A 17,715-nucleotide genomic window follows, 5' to 3' on the forward strand; every position below is an offset into this window, starting at 1 on the left:
TTCGGTGCCAGAAGCAGAACACCAGTCTGCCTTCTGAAACAGCTCCTCTCTGATGAAACAGCCCCTTTAACCTGAACTCCCTGCAATTAGGGGATTATGGAGATAAAAATCAATGTGAGTTGTACTATGGCTCCAGACAGATTGTAAGGTGCTATAATACGCTCCTCCATCTCGGCCCATATATATATGCCAGACAGTGGATGCTTAGACAGTGCATACAGGGGTGTAACGATCGGAGAGGACATGACCGGGCTTGGGGGTGGAAGAGGCCTTCTGGGCACCAGTACCTGCTTCAGCTGGACGTTCATCCTCAGGTCCCTGCACAGCAATATAAGCTGCCGGGCAATCAGAAGCCAGCAGCTGACGTTGACATTCCTGTGACAGGGGGTGCATGGTAGTGATGTTATGCGCTGCCCGTCGCTTATACACCAAAGTCAGCTGCTGGCTTCTGAAGAGGACATCGTATGGTGTGGGAGAGAAGGGTAGGCGAGAAGAATAATTGTGGTGTTTTTTCTGTATGCATAAAAAAAAAAAAAAAAAAGCGGCAGAGTCAGGGACACGTACACCAGGATTGGGGGGACACGTACACCAGGATTGGGGGGGACACGTACACCAGGATTGGGGGGGACACGTACACCAGGATTGGGGGGACACGTACACCAGGATTGGGGGAACACGTACACCAGGATTGGGGGGACACGTACACCAGGATTGGGGGGACACGTACACCAGGATTGGGGGGACACGTACACCAGGATTGGGGGGGACACGTACACCAGGATTGGGGGGACACGTACACCAGGATTGGGGGGACACGTACACCAGGATTGGGGGGACACGTACACCAGGATTGGGGGGACACGTACACCAGGATTGGGGGGGACACGTACACCAGGATTGGGGGGGACACGTACACCAGGATTGGGGGGGACACGTACACCAGGATTGGGGGGGACACGTACACCAGGATTGGGGGGACACGTACACCAGGATTGGGGGGACACGTACACCAGGATTGGGGGGACACGTACACCAGGATTGGGGGGGACACGTACACCAGGATTGGGGGGGACACGTACACCAGGATTGGGGGGGACACGTACACCAGGATTGGGGGGGACACGTACACCAGGATTGGGGGGGACACGTACACCAGGATTGGGGGGGGACACGTACACCAGGATTGGGGGGGGACACGTACACCAGGATTGGGGGGGGACACGTACACCAGGATTGGGGGGGGACACGTACACCAGGATTGGGGGAACACGTACACCAGGATTGGGGGAACACGTACACCAGGATTGGGGGAACACGTACACCAGGATTGGGGGAACACGTACACCAGGATTGGGGGAACACGTACACCAGGATTGGGGACATATATACTAAGACGGGCCACATGGATAGCATGATGGGGGACATATATACCAGCATGGGCCCAGGACAGGGCACATTTATACCAAGATAGGAGACATATATACCAGGTTGGGAGTCTTATATACCAGGATGGGGACATATAGTATATCACAAAAGTGAACACAACCCTCACATTTTTGTAAATATTTTATTCTTTTTATGGGACAACACTGAATATATGACACTTTGATACAATGTAACAGTCAGTGTAAATTTGCCCTCTAAATAATTCAACACTCATTAATATCTAAACCGCTAGCAATAAAAGTGAGTACACCCCTAAGTGAAAATGGACAAATTGTGCCCAAAGTGTTAGGCTATGTGCCCACGCTGCGGAAAATGCGCGGATTTTGCCGCAGATTTCTCGCGGAAAAGCCGCGGATTTCCCGAAAATCTGCAGCACAGCTACTTCCCATCCATTTCTATGGCATTTTCGAAATGCTGTGTCCACGCTGCGGATTTTTCCGCAGCGGAAATCGTGCGGATTTTCGTCCGGAAAAATCTGCAACATGTCAATTATTGTTGCGGATTTTCACCCGGATTTTGGCTTTAAAATTGGGGGGAAAAAAAAATCCGCACCAAAATCCGCATCAAATCCGCGGTAAACCCGCACCTTTGAAAAGGTGCGGATTTTGCGGGAAAGCTGCGGATTTTGATGCAGAAAAATCTGCAGCTACATTCTCCCGTGGACACATAGCCTTAATATTTTGTGTGGCCACCATTATTTTCAAGCACTGCCTTAACTCTCATAAGCATGATGTTCACCAGAGCTTCACAGGAGCTGCTGAATTCCTCTTCTATTCCTCCATGACGTTATCATGTAGCTGGTGGATGATGGAGACCTTGTGCTCCTTCACCTTCTATATGAGGATGTCCCACTGATGCTCAATAAGGTTTAGGTCTGGAGACATGCTTGGCCAGTCCAGCACCTTTACCCTCAGTTTCTTTAGCAAGACAGTGGTCGTCTTGGAGGTTGTTATATTGGAATAGCGCCTGTGGCCCAGTTTCCAAACGGAGGAGATCATGTTGTGCTTATGTATGTTGGCATTCATGGTTCCCTCTTTAAACTGTAGCTCCTCACAACCGCAGCACTCATACATCCCCAAACCATGACACTCCCATCACCATGCAAGACACACTTGTCTTTGTGCTCCTCACCTGGTTGCCACCACACACGCTTGACACCCTCTGAACCAAATAAGTTTATCTCGGCCTCATCAGACCACGGGACATGGTTCCAGTAATCCATGTCCTTCATCTGCTTGTCTTCAACAAACAGTTTGCGGGCTTTCTTGTACATCATCTTTAGAAGAGAATTCCTTCTGGGAAGACAGTCACGCATGGTCTGAGCACTGACAGGCTGACTCCCCCCACCACCACCACTTTACCTCTGCAGCAATTCTGCCAGCACTCTTATGTCTGTTTTGAAAAGACAGCCTCTGAATATAACACTGAACATGTGCACTCAACTTTGATAGAACCTGTCTTGTTAAACCGCTGTATGGTCTTGGCCACTGTGCTGCATCTCAGTTTCAGGGTGTTGGCAATCTTCTTATAGCCTACGCCAACTTTATGTAGAGCAACAATTCTTTTTTTTAGATCCTCAGAGAATTCTTTGCCATGAGGTGGTGTGTTTAACTTCTAAAGATCAGTATGAGGCAGAGTGTCAGCGATAACACCAAATTTAACACACCTGCTCCCTATTCACACCTGAGACCTTGTAACACTAATGAGTCACATGACACTGGGGAGGAAAAATGGCTAATTGGGCACAATTAGGCCATTTTCACTTAGGGGGTGTACTCCTTTTTGTTGCCAGCAGTGTAGACATTAATGGCCTTCTTTAGAAGGCACACCAAATTTACACTATTATACAAGCTGTACACTGACTATATTGCATTGAATCAAAGTGTCATATCTTCAGTGTTGTCCCAAGAAAAGCTATAATATAATATTTAAAAAAATGTGAGGGATGTACTCACTTTCGTGATATACTGAATATACAATAATGGGCCACATCTATAGAAGAATGGGTGACATATGTATCAGGATGGAGGTAATATATACCAAGATGGGCCACATCTAATCCCATTACTACATAAATAATCCTAAATCCTTACAAGATTTAGAATGCTACAAGGGTAAAGACGTGTGATCAACATGCGTGGGAGGGTCCAAATTTTGCACTAGGGCCCCCCCGGACTCTAGTTACGCCACTGAGTGTATAAATAAGTTTAGCTTACCATCCTCTGTCTCTTGCCACACAATGCCTTCTAAATTAACACTGGTGCCTGGTTCGCAAGGTCCAAGACATTCAGGCTCAGTAGCGAGAGCCACATCACTGGTGTTGACGCCCACAGATCTTGTTCGCACCATGATCTGCTCACAGGGAGATGATATGTCATTGTTGACCATGGGGACAAGCAGATGCAGAGGTAGTCCAGAAGATGCACAAACCGCGGATTCCATCTGCAGGGGAGGAGGCGAGAAACAATGTCAGTTTTACAGCAGGGTCAAAAGTCAATCCACAAACTGCATATTTATTGAAAAACTGTATTCAAGAAATAATTTTAAATTTACAGCCACCCCAATAGGAAAGAATAGTGATGATGGAGCCTGCAGGCCTAATGTCCTGATTGATAAACCTCTTGGCCGGTCTGATTCATTGTGTGTGTGTGTGTGTGTGTGTGTGTGTGTGTGTGTGTGTGTGTGTGTGTGTGTGTGTGTGTGTGTGTGTGTGTGTGTGTGTGTGTGTGATCTGTTACCAGGTTTTTGCCAGTTAATTTGAAAGCAAAAGAATGTAACATTTCAGCTACATATCTCTTACTGGGCTACCTATCACTGTTTTATCAGTAGAAGATTATCATTAGAGGAATAGAACACCTGCTGCCATGCAGTCCTCCATGTTCATGAGCTCTGTATAATATCGTCCCCACCACTGATTAGCAGCTTTCTGCCTATGCATAGAGTAAGCAAAAAGCTGCCAATCAGTGCTGGGGGTGGAGTTATACTGAGCTCAGCATTCAGAGAACTGCTAGATCTGCAACAGATTTGATCAAAACTACAATATGCTTGCTCACTAAATGACACATTGAAGGAATCCATCATGCTCCTCTAAGGCTGCTTTCACACATCCGGTTTTTGCAGTGCGGCTCAATACCTATGCAACGGATGTGGCAAAAAAAAAAAATGGATCCGTTGCAAAAGTTTTTCAATGCGGCCCGTCCGTTTTTTTGACGGATGCGGCTTGATACTGAGCATGCGCAGTGCAAAAAACCGCATCCGGCCGCCGGATGCGGTTTTTGCTGCAGGACGCCGCATCCGGCATCCATAGGCTTGCATTGTAAATCGCGCCGGATCCGGTGCAATGCGTTTTTTTCGCCGCACAAAAAACGTGCCAGGCAACGTTCCATCCGGTCGCCGCATGGGCTAAATATGCCGCATCTGGCAAAAACCGGACACAACGCAAGGCCATGCGGCACAATACGGCGCTAATGCAAGTCTATGCGGTAAAAACCGCAACCGGCGGCAAAAAAACCCAAACAGTTGCGTTTTTTCTGCAAAGCGCCGTATTGTGCCGCACGGCAAAAAACGGATGTGTGAAAGCAGCCTAAGAAGGGGTAACAAAAACACTAAAATTCCCTTAAGATCACTTTTTCATCTGTTTTGTGGTATTCATAGATGTCATGTGCAAAATTCTTCAAAATGGCACGTGGTTTATGAATTTTGTACAAATATGGGGGAAAAAAGCTTTATATTTTCGATCAATCGGTTTCTGCTTTTTCACAATGATAAATAAGCTGAAAACATCTGGAGACCTTAAACTCTGTTTGCAATGGTGAATACAAAAACATCAAAAACAAGCAAGCAAATAAAACAGACTTAAAAACAAACAAAAAAAAGGCGCAAATTAAAAGATTTACGCGTGAATGAAAAACAGGTGAAAAACACCAAAATGTAGACAATAAAAGGTGCTAATGCAATAAAGAATTGGGCCCCTAATATCTTACTGATAGCTTAATGCCTCACCTATGATCCCATGACCCTGTTTATCGGTTCATAATGGCCGTAAGCGTTCACGATGTCCTGAAATTGATGGAGAGGTGGTACAAGTGCACAAATCTTTTTACTATGAAGTATCCGGTGTGAACTGCGAATTTACATGCGGCAGAATCATTAGCCAAGTTTCTGCAGCTGCTTCATTCATCTGAATGGGGTCAAAAAATGTATGTGCTTGTTGCAGAAAAACACACTCACTGAAGAATGGAATGGATTTCCAGTTACAGGAATTTCTGTGAAAAGGATTTTCTCTGAGAAACAATATAAATGAATTGGCAGTGACATTGCAGCGCTAGATATAAACGGAGGCAGCCGGGTCTCTTATTTCAGATGCTCTCCCCATAATGTTGGATTTTCTAAAGCTTATCTAGCCTTTAAGGCTATGTGCGCACTTACCGGATTTTGCCGCGGATTTTCCGCGGATTTGCTGCATGTTTCGCTGCAGAAAATGTTCATAACATCTCTGCAGTGAATCACCAGCAAATCCTATGGAGAAAAAAAATCCTGTGCGCACTAGGCGGAATTTGACAGCTGCATGTTTTGCTGCGGGAATCCCGCAGCAAAAACAAGTGCATGTCACTTCTTTTCCGCACATCGCTGCGGGATTTCACTCCATTGACTCCAATGTTATTCATGAAATCCCGCAGGGAATAACGCAGGCAGCAAATTCTGTGCGGTTCACTGCGTTTTCCTGCGTTATTCCCTGCGGTATTTCGCGGTTTACCTGCGGTAATGTACATCGCTTGTCTGCGGTTTTGCAGGGAAGTGATGTCATTACAGGAAGAGGAAGCCGTGCAGAGTAAACACACACATCACACACACATAGACATCACAGACATAGACACATAGAACACACATAAAAAGAAAACGGAAATATAGAAAAAAAAAAAAAAAGAACGTGGGCTCCGCTGCATATTTACCTTCCAGCCGAGGTAAGCACACAGCGGCGGCCCGGTATTCTCAGGCTGGGGAGGAAGAGGGGCAGGGTTAATGTCCCCCGCCTCACTCCCCCTCCCGCAGCCGAGAATATCAGCCGCAGCTGCCCCGGGACTGTCGCATGCATTATGCGGCAATACCGGCGTGTCCCCGGCTCTTCTTGCCACCGTGTAGCAGTGGTGGCAAGGTAATACAAGGGGTTAATGATGGTGGGGGGACCACCGCCATTAACTCCAGGCTTGATCATGGCAGCGTCTATGTGACAGCTGACATGATCAACCCGTAAGTAAAGTGAAAAAAACACAGACACCGAAAAATCCTTTATTTTAAATAAAACAAACAAGCCTCGTTCACCATTTTATTAACCCCTCCCGCACCAAAGCTCCGGCGTAATCCACAGGTCCGACGTCCTGCGCTGCTTCCATCCAGCCGCGACTAACACACAGCGCTGAATGAAAGCAGCAGACAGCAGAGGTCATTACCGGTCATTTCCCACGGCCGGTAATGTGAACTCACTGCCGACCGTGGGAAATGCAGCGATCTGTCCTCTATCTATCTATCCCTCTATCTGTCTGTCTATCTATCCCTCTATCTATTCTTCTGTCTATCTACTATCTCAGAATTAAATGACTTTTTTTTTTTTCTTCAATGTGCTTTATTTCATTGAATGCAATAAAGCACATCCCAACCCGCACGCTGCAATACCGCGAATAATACCGCGGTAAAACCGCAGCAAACCGCGGCAAACCGCATGCGGTTTTCCGCGTTTTTTTTACCGTGGGTGCGGTAATCTTTGAGGCCATGCGGAATTTTCACAAGAAAATTCCATTTCCCAGTGCGCACATAGCCTAAAGGGGTTTTCTGCGTTTGGAGATGGAGTTTTCTGGCTGCAGAGAATCCGTTCTGGTAGTGAGCTTGTAAACCAAGTTACTCGTCTAGCAAAGCAAGATTTCCCATAGGAAATCATTGCAATGCAGACAATTCGTTCCACAATTTGTTCACTGTCCCATCCTGGTCCCCTATTGTGCCATTCCACACACGCACACACACATATTATGCTCACCTTACCTTCCGTTCCATCACCGGCCTCATGGTACTTTTAGTCCGCAGGTACAGGATGTGTATCGGGTAACCATCGCGACCGATGCCGGACGTCAAGGGCATGAGTCACTTGCCTCTGATTGGCCAGCGTGCTGCCTTTGAGTAGCGGCTGACAGCAGAAGTTCCTCCCTCGTCGTAATGGTTAATCAATACAGATCCTGCAGCGGCGAACTACAAGAACCAGAAGGCCGGCGATGGAACGGAAGGTAAGGTGAGCATATGCGTGTGCGTGTTTGTGCGGAGTGCAAGAGTGGGTCAGAGCGCGGTGGAAGTACAGAACCGGAAGTGTGTGCGGTGAGTATTTTGCCCGTACGGCAAAGCTGGCTCGTAAACTGAGTTACAAATTTACAGCAAGCTTTCCTCATATAGCAAAATACTCGCAAACCGGGTTATTCGCTAACCGAGGTTCCACTGTATATACCGTATTTTTCGGACTATAAAACGCACCAGACCATAAGACGCACCCTGGCTTTAGAGGAGGAAAAAAGGAAAATAAAATTTTAAGCAAAAAATGTGGTCATGACCCACTGTTATGGAGCGAGGATCTGCTGCTGACACTGTTATGGGGGTACTGTCCCCAAATTCTCTAATAAGGTACCCTATCCTGGTAATGATCCTAATGCCTTGTATATTACCCCCATCCTTGTATATATGTCCCTCATCCTGGTATAGCCCCATCCTGATAAATACCCCCATCCTGCTATATACCCCGTCCGGGTATAGCCCCCATCCTGCCATATACCCCCATCCTACTATATACCCCCATCTTGATATATACCCCCATCCTGATATATACGCCCATCCTGCTATATGCCCTGTATCCTGTGGCACAGAAAAAAAACAAAACGTTTATACTCACCTTTCCTCCCTCGAGCAGCATCGCTTGTCTTCCTGTCTGTGTCAGCAGCAGCACCGCTGACCTGTGTGGAGGCGGTCACCGCTCCCTGCAGCATCGCGATGACCTCCTGCCGGCCGCTGATGTGTGTGGAGATGGAGAACGGTGCACACAGGGATGACATCATCGCTGTTCTCACCGCTCTCGACACACATCAGCGGGTCGGCAGACAGGAGGACATCGCGATGCTGCAGGGAACAGTACTTATTCACTGCTCCCCGTGCTGATGATGATGCGTGTGGGGCAGTGAATATAGCCGCACATGATCACTCCAGGCTGTAGTTGCCAGAGGTGATCATACGGGCCAGCTCTTTACTATGCGCGCACCCCACGCCCATCATCCCGCCCACCTGTCAGTGCCGGCTTCAGCGCTGAGAGATGATGGGTGGGAGGATGCATGCATATGAAATGAGTGGGCCCACATTGTCACGGCAGGCGCTGTTACAGCCTGTGCATGCCACTGATGACCCGCTCCACCGCAGCACCTTAATTCCCCGCAGCCCTACATTCAGACTATAAGACGCACCCCCCACTTTCCCCCAATATTTGGGGGAAAAAAGTGCGTTTTATAGTCCGAAAAATAAGGTACATACACAAACAGCTCTGGCAAAAATTAAGAGACCACTGCAAATTTTCAGTTTTCTGATTTTTCTCTTTATAGGTATACTTTTGAGTAGAATGTTAATTGTTCCTTTATTCTATAAACTACTGACAACGTCTCCGAATTTCCAAGCAATAAATTTTGTATTTATTTTCTGAAAATGAAAAATGGTCAAAATAACAAAAAAATACATTGATTTCAGACCTCACATAACGCAAAGAAAACAAGTTCATAATCATTTACAAACAACAATACTAATAATGTTTTAACTCAGGAAGAGTTAAGAAATCAATATTTTGTGGAATAACTATGATTTTTAATCACAGCTTTCATGCGTCTTGGCATGCTTTCCACCAGTCTTTCACACTGCTTTTGGGTGACCTTATGCCACTCCTGGTGAAAAAAATTAAGCAGCTCTTCTTTGTTTGATGGCTTGTGACTATCCATCTTCCTTTTGATTACATTTCAGAGGTTTTCAATGGGGTTCAGGTCTGGAGATTGCGTTGGACATGACAAGGTTTTGATGTGGTGGTCCTTCATCCACACATTGACCTAGATGAGTGGCATAGCGCATTGTCCTGCTGGAAAAAAAACTGTCCTCAGAGTTGGGGAACATTGCCTGAGCAGAAGGAAGCAACTGTTTTTCCATGATAACCTTGTATGCGGCTTGATTCATACGTCCTTCACAAAGTTTAATCTGCTTAATTCTAGCCGACCCCCGGAAGAAGGATCAATACGAAACCTATAGGTCGGGGCTCATCCCCCATCCCACACTCAGGTATGTTAGTCTGCTTAGTATTGTGACCTTACAAATCTTTTGTACACTGTTACATGGCTTATTGAATTTACTATATGGTCACGGTGGGACATTGTGTGTTTATCAGCACATTTCTATCTCTGGAACACCTCTGTCCTTTCGCGGGCAGCTGTCAGCTGGGCTGTCATTAGTGTCGGCTTATTTCAGAGCGGACTTACATGCCTATGTGGTATGAGGGCGCCATCTGCTGGTGTTTACCGTTTATTTCATGACTTTTACATTTCTATGTATTTTTTGTATTTGCTAAAATGCCTTTATTATATCTAGTAAAACTATTTGTACCTTTTGTAATCGAGCTGTTGTACAGAATTTTCTTTTCTTTTCATCTTCATTTCTGTATATGGCTTTTTCCATATTGAAAAAATGACACGGTTATGTCCGTGTCTGTTGGTATCATTCACTTAATTCCAGCCATTCCTTAACCGATCCTCCACTAAATTTCACAGTGGGTGGAAGACACTGTGGCTTCTACACCTCTCTAGGTCTCTGTCTAACCATTAGACAACCAGGTGTTTGGCAAAGCTGAAATTAGACTCATCAGAGAAGATTACCGTACTCCAGTCCTCGATGGTCGAATCCTTATGGTTTTTGCCAAACTTCAGTCTGGCTCTTCTTTGCTTCTCATTGATGAAAGGCTTTTTTCTAGCTTTACATGACTTGAGCCCTGCCTCTAGGAGACTGTTACGAACCGTTATTGCTGTGCACTGCACCCCAGCTTCCATTTCCCATTCCTTTTATAGGTCACTTGAGGTCATCCTGCGGTTGCTGAGTGACATTCGAATAAGATGATGGTTACCCCGGTCAGTGGAGAGTCACTTTCGCCCTCTGCCAGTCTGTACTCTGGTTGGAATTAAACTGACACTGGAATGGAATGACTGTCAGACATGTGGAGAATTTTTATAAAAATGTGCATTGGTCTTTTAATTTTTGCCAGAGCTATATATATAAACAACAATTGGGCTTTACTCACCCTCCCTGGGCTAGACCGTCATGTCAGCAGTCAGTCAATAATGACATCAGCAATACAGCACAGAGCAGACACTGGGTGCAGTATCGCGACGCAGTCTGGACCCAGGGAGGGCGAGTAAAGGGCAAAGATTTTTTTTTTTTTTTTTTTAAAAAAACAAAAACTGAAGCCGGGAAACTTTTTTTTTTTAAAGCCTAAGGCTAAGTTCACATTTCCGTTGATTTGTATCAGTCACATGCGTCGCTTGACGCATGTGACTGATGCGCTGTTCAACGCTGTACAACGGATGACAAAGAACAGAATTCTTTGTCGGATTCCGTTGTGTGCGGGGGGCGGAGTTCTGGGGCAGAGCCGAGCGGGGGGCGGGGCCAGGCGCTGAGGATGTCAGTGGAAGTGCTGCGGTCTGCATGGCTGGGGACAGGTGAGTGTATCTGTGAGTGAGTGAGTGTGTGTATGTGCATGTATGTATGTATGTATGTATGTATGTGCACATGCAAAGTGCGGGAGGGGGCGGAGCCGAGCGGGGGGCGGGGCCAGGCGCTGAGGATGTCAGTGGAAGTGCTGCGGTCTGCATGGCTGGGGACAGGTGAGTGTATCTGTGAGTGAGTGAGTGTGTGTATGTGCATGTATGTATGTATGTATGTATGTATGTATGTATGTGTGTGCACATGCAAAGTGCGGGAGGGGGCGGAGCCGAGCGGGGGGCGGGGCCAGGCGCTGAGGATGTCAGTGGAAGTGCTGCGGTCTGCATGGCTGGGGACAGGTGAGTGTATCTGTGAGTGAGTGAGTGTGTGTATGTGCATGTATGTATGTATGTATGTATGTATGTGTGTGCACATGCAAAGTGCGGGAGGGGGCGGAGCCGAGCGGGGGGTGGGGCCAGGCGCTGAGGATGTCAGTGGAAGTGCTGCGGTCTGCATGGCTGGGGACAGGTGAGTGTATCTGTGAGTGAGTGTGTGTATGTGCATGTATGTATGTATGTATGTATGTGTGTGCACATGCAAAGTGCGGGAGGGGGCGGAGCCGAGCGGGGGGCGGGGCCAGGCGCTGAGGATGTCAGTAGAAGTGCTGCGGTCTGCATGGCTGGGGACAGGTGAGTGTATGTGTGAGTGAGTGTGTGTATGTGCATGTATGTATGTATGTATGTATGTGTGTGTGTGTGTGCACATGCAAAGTGCGGGAGGGGGCGGAGCCGAGCAGGGGGCGGGGCCAGACGAGGGTGTCAGTGCTTGTCTGCATGGCTGGGGACAGGTGTGTGTGTGTGTGTACATACATGTGCGGAGTGCGGGAGTGGGCGGGGCCGAGCGGGGAAGTGTCGGTCTCCCTGCACACGTAACCAGCCTAAATATCGGGTAACAGCAAAGCACCCGATGTTTACCTTGGTTACCCGATATTTACCTTGGTTACGGGCCTACACCGCTTAGCGCTGGCTCCTTGCACCGTAACCAGGGTAAATATCGGGTAACCAACCAAAGCTGGTGACGTGTGCAGGGAGCCAGAGAGCATGCGCAGCGAAATCCGACGGATCTCGCTGCTCAAAAAACGTTACATGCTGCGTTCCTCCCGCCCGGCGGTCAGTCGTTCCACGACTGATCAGTCGGGCGGAGGGTGCAACGCAGCATCATCAGTCACAATCCGCTGCTCATACAAGTCTATGGGAGCAGCGGAATCCGCTAAACGGATTCCGCTGTTTACAAGAGCAGCGGATTGTGACTGATAGATTTTAGCGGAAATGTGAACTTAGCCTTAGGATAGCACATCAGTAATAATAGGATTACAACCCTAGGCTGATCAGGGGGTCACAATGCTTGTGCTACTGCTACAGCATCTTCAATGTTTACTTGTTATTACCTGGCGTGATAAGTATTGGAGCCCCACCAATCTTATAACTGAGAGTCCGTTAAAGCTGGGTTTACACACTGAAACTTTCTAGCGATCCCACAAGCGATCCCAACCTGGCCGGGATCGCTACAAAGTCTCCGGTGAGCTGTCAAACAGGCAAACCTGGCCAACGACGCAACAGCGATCCGGACCTGCAGAGCGACCTAGCTGGTTGTTGGGGACGTTGTAAAGCAGCTTTTTGAAAGGGAAGTCGCTGTAAAGTCCCCTTTACACACTGAGACTTTCTAGTGATCATGCTGCACAGCGGGAAACAAAGGACCTAAGAATGGTCCTGAACGATTTGTAGCGATCAGCAACTTCACAGCAGGGGCCAGGTCTCTCATGTGTTTCACACACTGCAATGTCGCTGGGGAGGTCGCTGTAACGTCACAAAACCGGTGACGTTACAGCGATGTCGTTTGCGATGTTGCAGTGTGTAAAGCCACCTTAATTCTAAAAGTTTCAATAACCACTTAAAAATGTCCTAGATGTCCATATTTAATTTTAAACTGAAATAAGTGGATTTATGGCCAAAAAATCCCTTTTGAATTTGGGCTTCATTTAACATTTAGCAATTTTTACTGTCTGTAGCCTCTGTGTTGCACTGAGTATTGCAGAATGAGTTATCTGAGAATCCATCAGCCAGCTTGTTCTTGTGGTAGACTTTATAGCTCTTTGGCTAACGTCACACTTTAGCGACGCTCCAGCGATCCCACCTCGTCAGGATCACTGGTGCGCCGCTACATGGTCGCTGGTGAGCTGTCAATCAGGCAGATCTCACCAGCGACCAGCCAGCAGTGACGTGCAAGTGATGCTGCGCTTGGTAACTAAGGTAAAGCACTTCGCTTGGTTACCCGATATTTACCTTGGTTACCAGCGCACACCGCTTAGCGCTGGCTCCCAGCACTCCTAGCCAGAGTACACATCGGGTTAATAAGCAAACCGCTTTGCTTATTTACCCGATGTGTACTCCGACTATGTGTGCAGGGAGCCGGCACTGGCAGCCTGAGAGTGGCGGACCTAGTAACCAAGGTAAATATCGGGTAACCAAGCAAAGCGCTTCGCTTGGTTACCAGATATTTACCTTGATTACAGCTTACCACAGGCTGTCAGACGCCGGCTCCCTGCTCCCTGCACATTCAGATCGTTGCTCTCTGTGTGCTTCACAGCGGGAGAGCAACGTCCAAAAAATGAACCAGAACTGTGTGTAACGAGCAGCGATCTCACAGCAGGGGCCAGATCGCTGCTCAGTGTCACACACAGCGAGATCGCTAATGAGGTCACTGCTGCGTCACAAAAACCGTGACTCAGCAGCGATCTCGCTATGTGAGAAGTACCCCTTATCCTTGTTCTGAGCTCCTCTCAGCAGTTTTATGACCACACGAAAGTAGAGCTAAATTTTTAAGGTCATAAAATGGCTGAGAGGATCGCATAAGGACAATGATAAATCCCTGAGTCAGAACCAGCTGGCTGACAGACTCTCAGTTAGGCTACATGCGCACGCTGCTTTTTTTCCTGCTTTTTTGGCTGCAGTTTTGTCAGCAGAACTTTCTGACACTTGACTTCCCAGCAAAGTCTATGAGAAGTCAGATTTGTCATGCGCACATTGCAGTTTATTTGTCAGCATTTTTTTTGTCAAAAGTTTGTGACAAAAAAAATGCAGCATGTTCATTCTTCCTGCGTTTTTGTCAACATTTGTCACCCATTGAAAACAATGAGGGCATCAAAAACGCAGGAAAAATGCATGCTAATCAAAAGTGGTGCATTTTACCTGCCTTTTACCTGCGTTTTTGGTACCAAAAACGCAGGTGATTTGTCAGGAAGTGAGGTCAGGCAAGTGGTCCCGTCCTCCACGTGTTCCCCGAAGTACCGCTGTCCCCAGGGGAGATGATGTGGAGGACGGGACTATCAGCAGCGGCAGCGAGAGGGGGATGGACATTGGCAGCTGAAAACATTGATTTTTCCCTCTCGCTGCTGCTGCCGCTGATAGTCCCGTCCTCCACGTGTTCCCCGAAGTACCGCTGTCCCCAGCGTGCACGCACAGGGGAGATGATGTGGAGGACGGGACTATCAGCAGCGGCGGCAGCTAGAGGGAAAAATCAATGTTTTCAGCTGCCAACGTCCATCCCCCTCTCGCTGCCGCCGCCGCTGATAGTCCCGTCCTCCACGTGTTCCCCGAAGTACCGCTGTCCCCAGCGTGCATGCACAGGGGAGATGATGGACCCCTCTCACTGCCACCGCCGCCGCTGAAAGTCCCGTCCTCCACGCTCCTGTCGTCAGCTCCACGCTCCTGTCGTCAGCTCCACGCAGTAGCGCGATCAGCTGAGCTGTCACTGAGGTTACTCGCGGCCACCGCTGTATTCAGCGGTGGCCGCGGGTAGCCTCGGTGACAGCTCAGCTGATCGCGCGGCTGTCTTCATTAGCTGCATGGAGGTGACCGGAGCGGCGGTGTCTGCTGCTTCTCCGGTCACCTGCATGCAGCAGAGCTGGATGCGACGCTGGAGCATGCTGGATTACGCCGGACATGGAGGGCTTTGTCGGGGTTAATAAATTGGTAATGAGGGAATGTGTTTGTGTTTTTTATTTCTATTAAAGGATTTTTCGGGCGTGTGTGTTTATTTACTGTAATTTACAGATTAATCATGGAGGGTGTCTCAGACGCCTGACATGATTAATCTAGGACTTATTGGCAGCTATGGGCTGCCAATAACTCCTTATTACCCCGATTTGCCAACGCACCAGGGCAAATCGGGAAGAGCCGGGTACAGTCCCAGAACTGTCGCATCTAATGGATGCGGCCATTCTGGGCGGCTGCTGACTGATATTGTTAGGCTGGGGGGCTCCCCATAACGTGGGGCTCCCCATCCTGAGAATACCAGCCTTCAGCCGTATGGCTTTATCTGGCTGGCATTAAAATTGGGGGGGACCGCACGCCATTTTTTTTAAATTATTTATTTATTTCTAAAAATTTTTTTTCAATTCAACAAGCTTTAGGACTTGTTTGAACTGAAAAATACATGAAACAATTGTTGACAAAACTGCAGCCAAAAACGCACCAAAAAAGCAGCAAAAATGCACCAAAAAAGCACCTACATTTTTTGTGACATTTCCAGGCTCTCTCTGACAAGGTGCAGTTTTGGCTGCAGTTTGTGAACACGAAAAAGAAGCAGCGTGCGCATGTAGCCTTAAATCGTTCTGAAGCCGGCAATGGTGCAAGAGAGATCGCTACTGAAGGTAAAGTGTGCTAAACTGGTAAAAAGAAACAGCAAAAATTATTTTTTCGGGGGGTTGGGGGGACAGAAATGCATTTCAGTTTAAGAAAAAAAAAAGGAAAAAAAGAAATGCCCCCCAAAGGCGTCCACGTTTTATTAGACAGGGAGTTGTATGTTGGCATGTGGCACGAAGAAGAGGAACAGCATGAATGCAGAGCAGATCCACAGCTAGAACACAAAAAGACGGTGATTACAGCAGGTCGGCTAATTAGCCAGCAGCACACTATAATTACCGAAGCTGCTCTTTCCCCTATTAGCTGGCGAATGGGGCAGGAGATAAAAGTTTTCCTGAGCCAGCAAACAAAATGATGGTTACCAGGAAGACATTTCTCTCAGAGGGGAAGGTTCACATCGGAGACCTCACACACACAAGGTCAATTTCAGGATCTCAGACTATAATGAATATATGTAGATAAAAAGACTGAACCAGAACATGACATAAAATGACAAAAAAAAAGAGACAGCTGCACTCTTATGGTTTTCATGTTTTAGCATTTCAGAGTGCAACTGTCTTTTTTTTGTCATTTTGTGTCACGTTCAGTTATGCACCTGTTCACATTGCAGTTTTGGGAGTGCCGTCAGTCTTTTTGTCTAGAATAATGGGGGTCATGCCTTCTGACCGTGCACCCCTCCCCCACTAGCCACAGGTGATTTTATCCTATATAGCAGGTTCCTACTTGCCCGTACACAAAGTTTTTAAACCCAGACTCTTCAGTTCAGAGTAGGTACCCAGTATAAGGTACGCCTTGATGTGGCTACTGGGCAGATGTGAAAATGGCCATTTTTCTATGGTAAATATCTCCTTTTTCCTAGATTTTCTTTAGCAGTAATGCAGGTCCATGTTCACACATTCATGGTTTTCATGGTTTAGTATTTCAGAGTACAACTGTCTCTTTATTTGTCATATGATGAATACATGCCCATTTGCACAGAAAATATAGTCCCTAATTATGAAGACTGTTGGGGGTTTCACTACTCACTTAATGAGGACATTTTACCATTTTTATTTATTTTTAGAAAATTAGTACACCCTTAAATTGATGGAACGTTTTTTATTCCGAGTCCCTCCTCTCCTAATGGTGCAAATTTTCCCTTCAACCAACTGGGTGTATACCACAGGAAGGAAAACTTCCAGAACCAGTGACACCAGCTGGGGGAACTGCTAGGTTTAAATAAAAGAATCCAGAGAAAGGGGCTGGTGCCATTACTTACAGCCTGCACAGGTAATAATAGCTGCTGGTAGAGGCGCATGTGACCAAAAGTCCATCAGTCTCCTCCCATTGAAATATGGAAAGCAGTTTTCAGTTGGAGGCCGATGGATGGATCCGGTCACATGATCCTCCACCAGCAGACATTTTGTGGCCATAAGAGCTGTGAGGAAGGCCAGGTGGAGCAATGACCAGGTTGTATACAGCGTGCGCTATGGACAGACATCTGCCTGTGTAAATGCACCTAAGGCCGGAGTCAAACTTGTGAGTGCCTCGCGTGTAGCTCGCGTGAGTCTTTCATCACTCGGCATGGCCGCACACTCCCCTGACAGGAGCATCTCAGCTGCATAGAGATACATACAACCAACCCGCTCCTGTCAGGGGAGTGTGCGGCCATGCCGAGTGATGAAAGACTCACGCGTGCTACACGCGAGGCACTCGCAAGTTTGACTCTGGCCTTAGAGGAGTTATCCAGGGGTAAAGAGGGGAGAAAAAAAAGTCTGCTCTCCCTCAGAGACAGTGCCACCCAACCATGGATGGTGCGTGGTATTGCAGGTCA

General features: G+C 47.5%; 1 protein-coding gene across 2 annotated transcripts in view; it reads right to left on the bottom strand.

Moving 5' to 3' along the window:
- Positions 1–17,715, bottom strand: part of LOC142303842 (zinc finger protein 609-like) — a 147,653-nt gene that overhangs the window by 43,377 nt on the left and 86,561 nt on the right. For both annotated transcript variants that reach the window (XM_075345631.1, XM_075345630.1), the window contains exon 3: positions 3,663–3,888. In XM_075345631.1, the coding sequence (XP_075201746.1) occupies positions 3,663–3,888 (226 nt within the window). The remainder of the gene's footprint in view (positions 1–3,662; positions 3,889–17,715) is intronic.

The sequence above is a fragment of the Anomaloglossus baeobatrachus genome, chromosome 4 (genome assembly GCF_048569485.1).
Source record: "Anomaloglossus baeobatrachus isolate aAnoBae1 chromosome 4, aAnoBae1.hap1, whole genome shotgun sequence".
NCBI lineage: Eukaryota > Metazoa > Chordata > Amphibia > Anura > Aromobatidae > Anomaloglossus > Anomaloglossus baeobatrachus.